The following is a 16,365-nucleotide window of genomic DNA, read 5'->3' as shown; positions in this document are numbered from 1 at the left end:
CCTGGTGACTTTAGGTTTGAATCCTACCATGGCATGTTGTGATAAATTCAAATTTGAATTCAGGAATTAAAGGTTCCGATGATGATCATGAAAACCATTGTCAATTGCTATAAAGACCATTTGGTCCTATAGGGGAGGAAATCTGTCATCCTTGCCTAACAGACCCACATCAGTGTTTGTTCACTGCCTTCTGAAGTGACCCAGCAAGCCATTCAATTGCTAGAAACTGCTAGAATGTGCAATTTAGCATAATGCAAAGATTTGAGAATCTGGTAGAGTTGTTATCTGTCTCGAACTAGTCACTTTGCATGGTTTTCCAGCATTGAATTGAAAATTGTTTTGTTTCTCCCTGGAATAACAATTTCCATGTTGTCTCATGCCTCTCTGGAAGCTAGAAACATGGAAGTTGCCCTCCTACCTGATGTGATTTTTTTAAAATAAGGGACATGTGCTTGTTCTGCAGCATTTTGAGGGAGCCCGGCCTTGTCTTTTTATTCATTTGTTTAGCCACTCCTGGGGTAACCTATCAGAATGGGATAGGGACCACTTATGTTCTCTGTACAACACCACTCCCTACTACTAACCTCGATCTCCATTCCAGCCAGGCATCAACATCCAGCCCCATTGCGTGATCCTCCAGGTAGAGACATGCAAGCCTCATTTTCCCCCATTTCTACCATCCACAGAGCCCCACGCAGTTACTACTTTTCTACAAATACTGTGATGCCAAGGCCGAGATGTTCCTTCCCCACCCTCCCCAATCCCAACATTTTTGAGGCCTAGGAAGTGACTACCCTTTCCACAGACCCTGATAACCAGGCCTAGATATTCCTTCCCCACCCTCCCCAACCCCAACATTTTTGAGGCCCGGGCAGTGACATCACAACTCCTGTACAATCCATCCAGGCCCAGACCTAGATCTGGATTCTTGAAGATCTTTCAAATTCCCTTCTCAGCAATTTGTTCAGGTCACACTTGCTGCAGTGCCTAACTACAGAGCCATGGCATGGATCTGCTGAAGCTGATGAACACTGAACACCCTGAAACGGTGCTCTCCTTGCCTCCCATCACTCCCCAGATGTTCCACTTGCATTTCCACCTGCTCATCAGAATCAGCCCTGGGTATAACTGTTGGACACTGAATTTACAATTACAGACATTTGGAACACTTGATGCTTTGAAAAGAAAGTAGGGATACTTAAATGCCTGGTTGTTCTTAAAGTCTTCCTGATACCAATGGTATTTAGTTTAGGTTGCTGAGGAAGGTAGAGATGAATATTAAAGAAGGACTCTTCTAATCTTTCTATACTGCCCAGTTACATTGGAGGTGGGAGAAGGCTGGATAATGACAAAAATGATGTTCTTAATCAAGGAGGAGTGATAAAACATGCCTGTCTGCTTTACGGTGGTGGCAGAGGAACATATAAACTCTTGGTGCTGCTGTCTTGCAGCTCCCACAACTGTGGTTCAATCCTGATCTGTTTTTGCCTCTGAGGAGTTTCCATGTTCTCACTGTAACACGGGGGGGGGGGGGGGGTTTGCCTTATGATTCACGTTCCTCTGACGTCTGGTATGCTAACTGATGGTCAGAAATTTCCCCTCGTGTGGTCAGGTGGCAGGAGAATAGGGTGAGTTGATAGGCACGTGAGGGAGAATAAAATAACATTAAGATAAATAAAATTCATTTGAAAATGAGGCTAATGTCAATTTGGAGTTTGTTTTTTTAAAATCACATTGTCTTTTACTAATCTAATTGGAATTTTTTGAATGAAATTAAATTTTAAAAATAATCAAAGGAATACAGTAGAAATCACCTATATGGACTTTCAGAAGGCATTAAATCACACCAGTTGTTTTTAACAAAAAAAATTGTTTAGCAGAATTCATGTCAATGGAATGAGAACAAAGTCATAATAAACAGATATTTTTTTCCAAATGGAGGAAAAAATTAGGCACATTGGCTGAAAATTGCACTGTCTGTTTCCAGCATTTCTTATGCCTTTCCCTTTCACGTCACTCCTGCCCCGATGGTATTAAATAAGAATGCATGTTGTGTCCGTGGGCAGTAATAATCCCGTTAGCGTAGTCCAGAAAATATCTGCCACTGGTGGGAATGCGTTTCTGGAAAGGTTTGCTTTGTAGGGCTTTGTTCAGTTGGTTAGTACTGACACTGCATTGGTAATTCTTTAATTGAATGGTGTCAAGAGCAAGAATCAATATATTACCCTATCTGTGAGGCAGCACATAGGAAATAGCTGTGAATTTCATTTCTCTTGGGTAGAACCTGTGATCTTGTTTTTGTTCCTCTTGAACTCTTATCTTCCTTGCCACAATCCTTCATGTTGCGAAAGGCAACAGTCCTGTTATTTCCAAAAAAAAATGACAAATCTATGACAATCATAATCACAAAAGGTTCTGCAGATGCTACAAATCTTGAGCAATATACACAAAATGCTAGAGGAACTCAGTAAGTCAGGCAGCATCTTTGGATAGCTTTTCTTGATGCTCTCCCATCATTTGCAGCGTTATAAGGTTCTGATGTACTTCACAAATATGACATTGTTCTCCACTTCACTGCATTCTTACTTGGTTCTTGACCTATTTTCAGTACTGTACTTTGAAGTTAAGAAACATTTTATCTAATGAGATTTGGATTTATTCTCTATAGTAATTTTATAATCAGAAATAAGACCACAACCTAGCATATTCAGCAGCAATACAGCTAATCTTTAAAACGGAAAAGTGAAACAGGGAGATCGGCTATACTTCAGTGAATCACAAGTATACCCGACTGCTTCAAGAGAGGCAAATAGATATTCCTGATACAGATACCATTTTTCTCTCCAATTGATTTTTACTTGGCTCCCAATATCAGCCAGTTGGTTTGAAAGTATAAAAGCAGTTTATTTTGTAGGAAAGTAATTCCCTCAGAGTACTGGGCTCTTTTGACCCTGAACCTGTACATCTGAACTTGAATTGTTACAGTTTGCTGTATGACGATCGGGAATGAGATTACTATTTTTCTTTGTGTTCTCACCATAGACAAGCTGAGGCTAACTATTCAGCCTCACTGATGAGCAGTGTAGTCAGTAATGAGTTGAGTTCTCTTTTTGGAGGATAGTCGAGTTGCAGTCTAGCAGTTTTCGTGATTATTTCACATAATATAGTTCTGCAAATCCATTTGATTTAATTTAAAATCCCCAATCTGCTTGTTTGCATTTCAGCACACGCAGTCTCAAGTCTATTGCAGAGGCTTGGCAAGAATGGCTGCTGGGTGCTCTGGAGTGTGGAAATTTCAAATGGAACAGGGAGGAAGGTGAAAGGAGTGACAAAATGCTATTGCTAATCAGGGATAGTATCACAACTGCAGAAAGGGAGGCTGCTGTGGAGGGATAGATAACTGAGTCAGTGTGGGTGGAAGTCCGAAACAGGAAGGCAACAAACACTGCATTGGAAAATTCTATAGGACTCCTCCACCTCAATAATAGCTGGTACATTGAGGAGCAGATCAGGAGGCAGATTTTGGAAAGGTGCAGAAAACAGCAGGGTTATTGTCACAGGTCACTTCATCTTCCCTAATATTGATTGGCACCTCTGTGTTGAAGAAGGTTTAGATGGGGCTGAATTTTTTACATTTCCAGGAAGGATTCCCGACACAATATATGGATAGGGCAACTGGAGGAGAGGCCATACTGGATCTGGTACCAGGCAATAAAGCTGGTCAGCTATCAGATCTCCTGCGTGAGCATTTCGGCGACAGTGACCACACTCCCTGATCTTTACCATATCCCTGTACAGGGATAGGAGCACACATTGTGGAAAAGTTTTTAGTTGGCAGATTGCAAATTGTGATGCTATTTTCAGGAACCTTGGAGCCTAAGTTAGGAATAGATGTATTCAGGGGAAATGCACGACAGAAATGTAGAGGCTGTTTAGGGGGCAATTTCTGGGGTTCTGGGTAGGTCTGTTTCATTGAGATGGGGAAAGGATGATGGTGTGAAGCAGCCATGGTTGACAAGAGAAGTGATCATCTAGTAAAGATGCAGAAGAAAGCTTATTTAAGGTTTAGGAAGCAAGGACTCTAGGGAGTTGTAAGGTAGCCAAGAAGGAGTTTAACAAGGGTCTTGGGAGAGTTAGAAGGGGACATGAGAGGATTTAACAGGTAGGATTAAGAACCCCCCCCCCCCCCCAAAGGCATTCTATACATATGTGAAGAACAGAAGGATGACTAGAATGAGAGTAGGGCCATTCAGGGATAGAGGAAATGTGCCTGGAGTCAGAGGAGTTAGGGGACGTTCTTAATAAATACTTTGCTTCAGTATTCATCAGTGAGAGGGACTTTGAATGTGAGGACAGTGTAGAACAGGCTAATGTGCTAGAACATGTTTGTGTTACAGAGGATGTGCTGGAACTTTTGGAAAAACATTAGAATAGGCAAGGCCCTCGGGCCAGATGGGACGTATTGCAAGTTACGACAGGGAGGGAGGGAAGAGATTGTTGCACCTTTGATCTTTGGTTCCTCCAGGGCCACAGGAGTAGTACCAGATGATTGGACAGTAGCAAATGTTATTCCTTTGTTCAAGGAAGTACAGATAACCCTGGGAATTGTAGACCAGTGATCCTATGCTTCATTGGTAGGCAGACTGTTGGAGAGGTGTGATTCTGGATTTATGAGCAGTTAGAGAAGCTTAGAGCCTGAGGACAATCAGTTTGGCTTTGAGAGTTAGCTTGTGCCTCACAAGTCTGTTGAGTTCTTCAAGGAAGTAACAAAACCAGTTGAAGGTAGAGCATTGGATGCAGTGTACTTGGATTTCAGTAAGGCATTTGACAAGGTTTCACATGGTGGGCTCATTCAGAAAGTCAGGAGTCAAGAGATCCAGGGAGAGTCAGCTGTGTAGATTCAGAATTGGCTTGCCCACAGAAGGCAGAGGGCGGTAATAGATGGAGCATGTTCTGCTTGGAGGTCAGTGACCAGTGGTATCCTGCAGAGATTTGTTCTCGGATCCTTGCTCTTCGTGATTTTTTAAAAAATCTATAGATAAATGACTGAGATGAGGAAGTAGAAAGGAGGGTTAGTGAGTGTGCAGATGACATGATGTTTATTGGTGCTGTGGATGATGTAGAAGGTTGTCATGGATTACAACAGAACATTAATAGGATGCAGAGCTGTACCAAGAAGTGGCAGATGGAGTTCAATACAGTAAAGTGTGAATGATTTAATCATGGTAATATCCTTAATGCATTTCCCTTTATAGCCTGTCACTGATCCCACATGTTCATCAACGTGATGATTGTAGATAGCTGCCTCCCTAATTATGCTCCAGGCCTTACTTTCAAAACAGTGGTGAGGTGGCACCTTCTGGCCAGGCCTTGAACTCTGTAAACCTGTTTGACTTGTTTAACCAGTGCTTTGTATGCAGAGATTAGCAGAGTGGACATGAGGTCGGAGTAACTGAGGTGAGGGTGGGGAGCAACCTTGTAGGCTCCATGAACATTGGGATAAACCAGGTCTAATATATCCTCTTCTCCAATTGTGAAGTTAACCTGCTGGTAGAACTTTGGCAGGACTGTTTTGCAGTTGGCATGACTGAAGTCACCAGCAGTGATGAAGAAACCATCAGGGTGAGTGGCTTCAAGGTTGCAGATGGCGTTGTAGAGTTCCTGCTGCACTAGCACAGGGGAGATGTAAGCAGCAATAATCACAATCATAAAACACACAAAGGCGGAACTTTTCCTCAGTAAGGTTAGACTCTTACATGTTTTAATAAGGACAACTTTTCTTAACTCCAAGGTGTAGAGACCCAAACTGTGTGGCCTGTCATTCAGTAAAACTCTGGTTAAGTTCTGGTTCACCAGACGCTGTTTCCAGTGATCCTTTGAGACTCAGCAAAGCCTCATTTCCTGCAATCCCTTTCAAATAAGCTGGCCTTGTTTTTCCACACTAACTGGGTCCACTTGAAATATCTATTGTCCTTTTGTGTACCGTGTTTTTTTAAAATTAATTAATGGTGCTGGAACATTAAATGTTAAAAACATCATGGGAGCACAATGCTGTGTATATAGGTGTTCACAACCCAAGGAACAGCCTGTACTTTGGGATTGAGTCAGCATTTAGAGTATTTGAGCATCCATCTGAATATTAGATCACTGACATCCTGTTACTGTCATGAAAACAATTTTGTACAATTATTGCAATTATTATCTACCAAGGAAGATAAGTTTCATTCTTAGCTAAACAAGATAAAACAGCAGAGGATTTGGCCTTTCAGCCCACGATGTCTGTGCCAGCCAAGATGCCAATATAAATCTGCCTGCAAGTAGTCTACATGCAACTTTTACCCTGTCTGTCCATGTGCCTGCATAAATGCCTCTTGCACATTTCTATTGTATGTGCTTTCAACACTCTTCCAACAATCTTATTTCAACTTCCCCCTCTCATCTTAAATCTATGGCTTTTTGTATTTGATGTTTCCATCCTGGGGAGAAAGCCTTTGACTATCTACCATGTAGATAGACAGGCATACGTCTGTCATAATTTTATATACTTCTGTCAGGTCCCTTCTCAACCTCTGACACCACAGAAGAAACAATATTCTTTTTATGTAGCTTAATGTGAAAAAGACTAAGGAGCTGGTGGTGGACCTGAGGAGGGCTGTTGTGGACCCCTGTTTCCATCCAAGGAGTCAGTGTGGACATGGTAGAGGATTACAAATACCTGGGGATACGAATTGACAATAAACTGGACTGGTCAAAGAACACTGAGGCTGTCTACAAGAAGGGTCAGAGCAGTCTCTATTTCCTGAGGAGACTGAGGTCCTTTAACATCTGTCAGATGATGCTGAGGATGTTCTATGAGGCTGTGGTGGACAGTGCTATCATGTTTGCTGTTGTGTGCTGGGGCAGCATGCTGAGGGTAGCAGACACCAACAGAATCAGCAAACTCATTCGTAAGGCCAGTGATGTTGTGGGGGTGGAACTGGACTCTCTGACTGTGGTGTCTGAAAAGAGGATGCTGTCCAAGTTGCATGCCATCTTGGACAATGACTCCCATCCACTCCATAGTGTACTGGTTAGGTACAGGAGTACATTCAGCCAGAGACTCATTCCACCGACATGCATAGGAATACTGAGCAGCATAGGAAGTCATTCCTGCCTGTGGCCATCAAAGTTTACAACTCCTCCCTTGGAGTGTCAGACACCCTGAGCCAGTAGGCTGGTCCTGGACTTATTTCCACTTGGCATAATTAACTTATTATTATTTAATTTTTTCTGGTTTTTTTATATTGCTATATTTCTTCACTATTCTTGGTTGGTGCGGCTGTAACGAAACCCAGTTTCCCTCAGGATCAATAAAGTATGCCCGTCTGTCTGTCTGTATATTGGTAAGCTCATTGTATAAGCGTTAAACTTTTCACGTTCATATCAGTGCAGAAAATGCAGAATATTTAATCATTTTTGTTTAAACTTCATTTTAATAGTCAAGGGTAACTGAAGTATTTCAAAATATTCTTTTGAATTCATCCAGTCTTCTGTTCTAAATGAGGGTCTGTTCCTTAAGCTTGCCTTGAGCTACGTTTGAAGAATACAAATGGCCATAGATTGGATGAGGAATTTATAATAGCAGGCAACGGGAAAGTTTAGGATCACTTCTGTGGGCTGAGCACAGCTGTTCTGAACAGCATTCACCCCATCTGCAGTTGGTTTCTCCGATGCAGAAGGGGTCACATTGTGACCACTGAATGCTTACATTGTGTTGGGAGTAAGTAAGTGAATCTGGAAGGACTGTTTGGCTTTGGGTGCAGATTAAAGAGCCAGTTTTGCTCATTTGTGAGGAAGAACAACGAGGAGAGTGGTTGGCGTGGATGAGAGTTGCAAAGCGAGTGGTTTGTTTTGGGATACTGAATGTGCAGATAATCAGTGAGTGCAGAAGCTGGTCAAGACAAAACAACCCTATCCTCCTCCTGACTGAAGAGAGGGATGACAGCAGAATTGAGGAAAATAGATGAGATGCAGGCAAGGGCCTTGTCATTATGGTAGAGGTTAGCCGATGATTAGGAAATAAGGAGGACATCTCTGAGGCATCATCGGAACTTCTCGGTAAAGATTGCAGGCATAGAGGAACTGCAGTAATGGAATGGAGTCCTTGCAGGAGGAATTGCAGTTGAGGTAGTTGCAGGAGTCTGGGAGGTATTGGTGGTTAACCTGTCCCATGAGATGGAGGCAGAAAAATCCAGAAAAGGGAAAGTCAGAAAAGGACCATGTTAAAGAAATTGTACCTTCACTGTGTTCTTGTACAAAGATTTGATCAGACCAAAGTCCCTTCAATATATCAAATGAAATTGCAGACTACTGCAGTTTTTAAATTGCGTGGTCATATGCTATTAGAAATAATAAAGGAACTCTTGTTCCATGAATTAAAGTTTAAACAATACTTTTCATCAATTATCCTGCACTCCCTCTTATCCAACAAACTTGATTGAGAACATATTATCTCTGGAATAATCTATGGTTCAATACAATAGTAGTAATGTAGGTGTGTTATTACATTGCAGAATACATCAGTAACATATGAGCCTGGTGATGCTTTCAGTGTCATATGTCCCAATAATGAAAGTGAAGTGGAATACTTAATTCAAAGGCTTGGACTGGAAGACCAGAGAGACCACATTGTTGATTTCTACATCCAACCAAACACCAAGAGAAAAGGTATCTGAAAATAAAAACCAAATCAAAATAATTATCTATAATGTTCTGATGTTCGTATTTGTTGAAGGGTCTGTATTGTGCTATAGGTTTTCTATGTTTCTAAGCTTACTGACTGAATTGATAGAATGTGGTATGCCTTTTGAAGAATAAATCATTAATTATCTGACTTTGTTTGCTCAGCAAAAGGCTATTGGAAGTGGAGAATTTTCCCCAGTTAGTTAACAGGTGCATTTATTTGCTTGGCTAATGTTGAAAAAGTGGCACTGTCACTCAGCTATTAAAGAATGTGTAGTAAAGGGTGTAACAAATAACTGACTGTAGATCAGTTAATAGAATACCATGGGATTGAAATTGTATTTTTATATGTTGATGCTACAGGATAGCTATTACTTCAATATATCTAAATCAGTAATTAGATCACAATACACATGCTCAACAAAAAGCAGGAAGAATTTGTTAGTTTACGAACATGCTACAAGAAGGATATTGGTTACTGAAAAAAAATCGCTTGTGTTTTAGTTCAAAGGTGTGAAGCAGACAGAAGAACTAATTGACATGCACAAGTATCTTGAGAGACTTGGGGAAGGTTGTTCCTACCCATTTCCCCCCCCCCCCCCCCCCCCCAGTAGAGATGTTGATAACTTGGGACACAGGTTTAAGTAACTGGAATTGCCTTCAGTCCTGAAGCAGCAAGGCCGTGGTAGTCATCGCTGCCCAGAAATCCAAATAAACCAATCTCACAAATACTGCTATTTTGTAAGTGTGCTAGAGACTGGCGAACCTGCAGCAAATTATTCATCTGCTCATGACCTAAAGCATTTCCGCTGTCCAGGATGCCCTTGAGCTTAGAGCATTGTTGTTACTAACTTCATCAACGTGAGGACAGTATTCCAGGACACTCCTGAATTATGATCTAGACAAAGTGTCTTGATTGGAATACCTTTGTATTTGTGTTCTCCACTGGAAGGTATTTGGGCACCCGAGGTGGGCCTGCTGTAGATGAATTAAGAGATTGATTTCCTTGATTAGTCACCAACATTTGTTGTTTTATGTAATTTCTAGGCTGTTGTGAAGTGAGCCCAGCAGATAATGTTGCATCTCCCGCAACTGCACTGGAAATGTTGTAAGAGGAGGAGTAGATGAGGAAGTTATTGAAGGGACAGGGATTTTCTCTGGTTCTCATCTTCCACCCCACTGGTCTTCCAAGTTGAACTGGTTATTCTTTGTGGTTTTTCCCCCAGCTTCATTTTCCCCTTTCTGCCTTTTGTGATTTCCCAGTCTGCTCTTCTGACCCACTAGGTGGTCCGCTCCTCATGGCACTTTCCTATCCAACTGCAGGATGTGCAACACCTGTTCTTTTTCCCTCTTCCCTTCCCACCATCGAGGGACTAAAATAGTCCTACCAAATGAAGCAGTAATTCTCTTCCACTTCATCCAATCTAATGCACTGTCCTCGGTGTCCACCGTACGATCTCTTGTACGTTGGGGAAATAAAGTGTGTATTCTGTGCCTGCTTTGCAGTTCAGTCCAGAGTAGAAATTCAGAGCTTCAGTTGACTAATTTTAAAATCTCTATCTCACTCCTATTCTGACATCTGACAATGGCATACACACCGTAATAATAAGTTTCAGGAACAGCACTCCATCCTTCTGGACATGTTGAAATCTTCTGGAACCTTTCAAATAAAACAAATTGAGGTAAACTGAGAGCAGGAGTGGGAAACCTGGTGCCTCAAGCCTGCTTTGCTATGCAGTACAATTATAGCTGATTTGGCCCAGGTTTCAAGTTGACTTCTGCGCCAGTTCCACCAGACCCTTGAATCCCTGATCTTTCAAAAAAAAAATCATCTTTTAATACCTCCATTGATCTAGCACCATAACCAGTTGGGGCAGAAAATTGAGAAAGGATCTTGCATATTTCAATAAGATCACCTCTCATTCTTCTGAGCTTCAAACGATACAGGTCTAATCTTTTCAGAATCAGCTGTAATATCACTGGCATATGCCATGATCTTTGTTGTTTTGTGGCAGCAGTATATTGCAATACACAATAAAAACTATAAATGTCAATAAGTATATATAAATTTAGAATTAAACAAGTAGTGCAAAAAGAAGGAAAAATATTGAGGTAGTTCATGGGTTCATTGTCCATTCAGAAATTTGATGGTGGAGGGGAAGAAGCTGTAGTTGAAATGTTGTGTGTGTGTATGTCTTAAGGCTCCTGTACCTCCACCTTGATGGTGGCAATGAGAAGAGGGCACGTCCTGGGTGCTGGAGGTCCTTAATGATGGATCCTGCCCTTTTGAGGCATCGCCTTTTGAAGATTTACTGGATGTTGGGGAGGCTAGTGCCAAGATGGAGCTGGCTATTTGCCTGTCAGCAGCTTTTTCCTGTCCTGTGCAGTGACTCCTGCATGCTAGGTTGTGATGCAACCAGTCAGAATGCTGTCCCAGTACATCTGTAGAAACTTGCAGATGTGTTTGGTGACATACCCATTCTCCTCAAACTCCTGATGAAGTAACGTGCCTTGAAAAAGTACTTGGCCCCCAACACGTTGTTCACATAAATGAGTAGTACAATTAGGGATTTTAATCAATTTAACTGAGAATTTTTATTTGTGAATCACATGTTCCTTTTTTTTCACACAGTAGAGCCCAAAAAAATGAGGGAAAATTGTGAAGCATGCAAAACAAAAAAATTCAAAACCTGAAGTATCAGAGGTTCAATAGTATTCATCATCCTTTGCTCAGTAGTTAGTTGAACTACCTCTCACAGCTATTACAGCCAGTGGTCTTTTTGGACAAGTCTCTGTTAGCTTTGCACAATGTGATGGAGCAACATTTGCCCATTCCTCCTTGGAAAATTGCTGAAGCTGTGCCAGGTTTGGGGAGTGGCAGTGAACAGCAATCTTGAGATCTTACCAGAGGTGTTCAGCTGGGTTGTCAGGACTGAATGGGCCACTCAGGAACGTAATTTTCTTCATTTACAGCCTCTCCAGAATTGCTCTGGCAGTGTACTTTGGGTCGTTGTCCTGCTGAAAGACTAACTTCTTCCCCAGTCTAAGCTTTCTGGCAGAGGTTAGCAGGTTTTAATCCAGGATCTCGTTCAGTATTTAGCAGCATTCATCTTCCCATCAATCCAGATTTCCAGTCCTCCCTGCTGAAAAGTGACCCTATATGCATGATGCTACTTCCACCATACTTTACAGTGGGGATGATGTTACCTGGCCAATATACAATATTAGAGTTATGCCACACATACCGCTTAGTGTTGAGGCCAAGAAGTTCCACTTTAGTCTCATCAAATCAAATTACCTTTGTTCCATACCTTTACAGTATCTTTTAAGTCTTTACGGGCAAGGATGTGTTTTTATTTAAGTCAGGGCATCTTCCTCACCACTCTTCCAAAAATACCTTTTTTGTGCAAGGCTTTGGAGATTGTGGAGCCATGAACATCATCTCCAGTTACAGCCGCTGTCTTCTGCAGCTCACTCAGAGTGACTGTTGGTGTCACAGTAGCCTCTCTTCTACGGCATCATAGTTTAGAAGGGCGGCCTGGCCTAATGTCATGAATGGCTGTGATGGTTCATTCCCAGATGAGCTCCACACTGTTTGTGCATGCTTTGAAAGGGAGAATGAAAATACACCTATGTGAATCTCTGCAGCATTTGGAGATCATGTGATCTGTCTTGGAGGCCGACGTCTGAACATTTGGGCAAGGTGTCAGGCCCTGGTGGTGTAACTGGTAGGGCTGTGAAAATCTGTGTCAGCCAACTAGTGTGAGTGTTCAAGAACATCTTCAATCTCTCTGTCGTAGCTGGAGGTTCCCACCTGCTTCAAAAAGGCAACAGTCATACCAGTGCCCAAGGCGAGCAGGGTGATTGCCCAGTGGCTCTCACATCCACTGTATTGAAGTACTTTGAGAGGTTGGCCATGGCTGGAATCAACTCCTGCCTAAGCGATTACCTATACCTGCTGCAATTTGCCTGTTGTCAAAATATGTCTATATCGAGTGCTATCTCACTGGCTCTCCATTCGGCCTTCAGCTACCTGGACAATAGTAATACCTACGTCAGACTGCTATTTATCGACTACAGCTCAGTGTTGAACACATTGATACTCTCAGTTCTAATCAACAAGCTCCAAAACCTGGCCCTCTGTACCTCCGGCTGCAACTGGACCTTTAACTTTCTCACCATGAGACCACGTTCTTTGTGGATCAAAAATACCATTTCCAAGCTGAAAATCAGCACCAGAACATCTTGAGGAAGGATGCTTAGCCAACTGCTCTACTCCTTCTAAACCCATAATTTTCTGGCTGGGCACAGCTCAAACACCATCTACACATTTGCCGACAATATGACTATCGTTGGCAAAATTTCAGATGGTGACATGGAGGTGCACGTAAGTGAAATAGATCAGCTTGCTGAGTGCTGGTGAAGAAATGCCCTCACACTCAACATCGGTAAGGCCAAGGAATTATTTGTGGACTTCAAGAAGGGAAAGCTGAGGCGACATACTACAGTCCTCATCAAGGGATCAGAAATGGAAAGAGTGAGTTGTTTCAAGTTCCTGGGTGTCAACATCTCTGAGGGTCTATCTCGGGCTGCTGGTGACTAGTGGTGTTCTGCAGGGGTCAGTGTTGGGACCGCATCTTTTCAGGTTTTATGTCAATGGTTTGGATGATGGAATTCATGGCTTTGTGGCCAGGTTTGTGGATGATGTGAGTATTGGTGGAGGTGCAGGTGGTGTTGTGGAAGCAGGGAGTCTGAAGGAGTTAGACAGATTAGAAGAATGGGCAAAGAAGTGGCAGATGGAATATAGTGTAGGGAACTAAATGGTTATGCACTTACCACTGACTATTTTCTAAATGGGGAGAAAATTCAAAAATCAGAGGTGAGAAGAGACTTGGAAGTTCTTGTGCCGCATTCCCTAAAGGTTAACTTGCAGGTTGAGCCAGTGATGAGGAAAACAAATACAATGTTAGCATTCATTTTGAAAGGACTAGAATATAGAAACAAGAATGTAATGCTGAAGCTTTACAGGGTATTGGTCAGACTGCAGTTGGAGTATTGTGGCTAGGAGAATGGGATTGAGAAGAATAATATATCAGCTATGATGGAATGGCAGAGCAGACTCGGTGGGTCAAATTACCTAATTGTGCTCCCATGTCTTATGGTCTTATTGTTCCTCTCCCGTGCAGCTTATCCCTGTGCAAACCTGTCCTCACTCAATCCATTCCTTCCCCCAGTCTCTGAGTAGTATAACATTAACCTGGTTCTCTCTCATCTCCAGTACAGAGGAGGGGAATTTGCTTTTCATATTGGCTGTTTCTCCTGCTTGATTCCAGCACGTAATTTTTTTCTTTCAGATCCTGAACAATTAAACTTTAATTTGGGTTGTTTTTCATCCAACAATGATATGTACATTGAATCAATGCTCACTGCACACGGCTAGTTCTCTTACTGGCTGTGGAATTTTAACCAAATGATTCTCAAGTGTCAGTTTCACCTCAATGCACAGGCATTTCCCCAGCCCAGGAATCTGTATTGTATTATGTGGAAGTGTTAGGAAGGATTTATGGCTCAATTGTCTTGATTCAATGCTAATAATGTATAAACATCTGAAGTTAAATATTAATCAATTTTTGAATTAGAGACAAACATTTTGTGATTTAAGCAAAGTTTTGTGTTCATTGTTGGAATTAAAATTCATGTTGCTGTTTTTATTGTTGTGTGAATTCTGTTTGAAAGGCTTAGCAAAATGTATACATTATTTTTAAGGTGCACACCTGCCCAATTACATACCAAAACGGAGAACACTGCAGTTCATTCTGACTTGGTGCCTGGAAATACGAGCAGTTCCTAAAAAGGTACGTGACTACGCTTTGTAGAAGTGCACAATGCCGTACTGGAAGGGGCTGATTTGAATTTTTGATGATTTGAATTTAATGATTTGAGAATCATTAGGTTCTCATCTGTTCACTCATTTGTTATATATTACATGGGCAATCATGTCTTTCCATGACCATGATTGTTCTTGGCAAATTTTTCTGTGGAAGATGGTTTGCCATTTGCTGCCTTCTAGGTGGTGTCTTCACAAGATGGGCGACTCCAGCCATTAACAATACTCTTCTTCGGAGATTGTCTGCCTGGCACCAGTGGTCACATAACGAGGACTTGTGATATGCACCAACTGCTCATACAATCCCCTGCTCCCATGACTTCACTTGACCCTGATCGGGGGGCTAAGCAGGTGCTACACCTTGCCCAAGGGTGAAGTACCACCTTACCCCCTTTGGTAGAGACGTATCGCCGCCCTGCCACCCATCTGTATGGTACATATGAAGTCAAAAATTATATTTTAGCGATGGTCTTCAATCAACCATATATCATCTGGAAAACTAGAAATTAATTTAACATCAAAGTAAGTCTATACTATAAACACTCGGTGGGGGGGGCAAGGACAATAGTAAAAAACCCCAAATATTTTTGAATTCCAGGATGAAATGATATTTACTGGAAACATGTGAATTCTCTCTAATGAAAAAGAAACACAAGCTAGAACTCCCAGTGGCATTTATAAGGTGATGGATCTTCAGACAAGCTGAAACAGCTTAAAACAAATAAATTTCTCTGGGGCATTGCGGTGAATGGCCATTTATTTTGGAGCAAGTTCAGTTGATTAGAAACTGATTAATGAGTTGTCTGTATATAAATGTAGTGACAAATCACAAAGGTGTAAACTATTCCAAATATATTAATGGTTGTAGAAGGAGAACAAACAACATTATAACAGCTGCCAATACTTAACGTGCCAAATGAAGTGCAGGAATTAATTCCCAATGCTCAAAGAACCATATGTTGAGTTCCATAACCAAAATAAAGAATAAAAACTATCTAATTTTCATAATACATTAAAATGCTGATAATCTAATCTGCAGTGGTTTAAAAATTCAAATGATTTGGTTCACCAGACAATCTTTCCTTGAAATACACAAGGCTCCATTTCCCACCTTCCACTGAAACTCGCTGGGGCACTGTTCCCCGATCTCGATCGAAACTAGGTTCACTGGAGGATTTATGTTACAGCTGCGAGATGTCTGATTAGTAGGATTAACATTTTCCAGACTCCCAAGATATGTCTTTCTTCTACCAGTAACATTCTGAATGTGCTGAATTAAAGGAATGTGACTTCTTTTAAAGAAACAAATGAAACTGGGCAGGCCACCCAATCCTGGGCTCAGCGCTAACCTTAGTGAAGACATCCGAGTTATTCCTGCAGAATTCTCCTTGCCCCTGGAAGCCAGTGCCAGGTTTTGGAGAGCAGTTCTAAGGATAAACGGAGCAACAGAATGGTGCTCCTTTCAAGCAAAGTCTTGGTCAGCAGTTGTCAGCATGTCCTTTGTATCTTCAGGGCAGGCTTGCATGAGTAGCAATACTGATTTTGATTTAGGGATAAAGTGAAAGTTGACTTTAGGCTCAATTAATTCTCATAAAATGACGTCCATCTGTTTATCATTTTTTGTCATCTTTAATCAGTGTCCTTCCATGTCAATGCCATGTGAACTAACCATCGAGGTATTAAGGGTAAAGAAAGTATCCTGAGGGAAGATTTTAATGTTTATTCCAAGTGTAGTTAAGTGGCAGCACTATTGGCCA

The 16,365-nt window shown here is 41.7% G+C and overlaps 1 protein-coding gene across 3 annotated transcripts in view; it reads left to right on the top strand.

Annotated features, from left to right (window-relative positions):
• mtrr (5-methyltetrahydrofolate-homocysteine methyltransferase reductase) overlaps nucleotides 1-16,365 on the top strand; it is a 100,906-nt gene that overhangs the window by 14,936 nt on the left and 69,605 nt on the right. For all 3 annotated transcript variants that reach the window (XR_009512701.1, XM_059972533.1, XM_059972532.1), the window contains 2 exons: nucleotides 8,553-8,706; nucleotides 14,488-14,576. Coding sequence is in view for 2 of the 3 variants with exons in the window: in XM_059972533.1 (XP_059828516.1) it covers nucleotides 8,553-8,706; nucleotides 14,488-14,576 (243 nt within the window). In the remaining variant the exon portion in view is untranslated. The remainder of the gene's footprint in view (nucleotides 1-8,552; nucleotides 8,707-14,487; nucleotides 14,577-16,365) is intronic.

The sequence above is a fragment of the Hypanus sabinus genome, chromosome 6 (assembly GCF_030144855.1).
Source record: "Hypanus sabinus isolate sHypSab1 chromosome 6, sHypSab1.hap1, whole genome shotgun sequence".
Taxonomy (NCBI): Eukaryota; Metazoa; Chordata; class Chondrichthyes; order Myliobatiformes; family Dasyatidae; genus Hypanus; species Hypanus sabinus.
The sequence above is the reverse complement of the archived record's forward strand: the minus strand, read 5'-3'. Positions and strand labels throughout refer to the sequence as shown.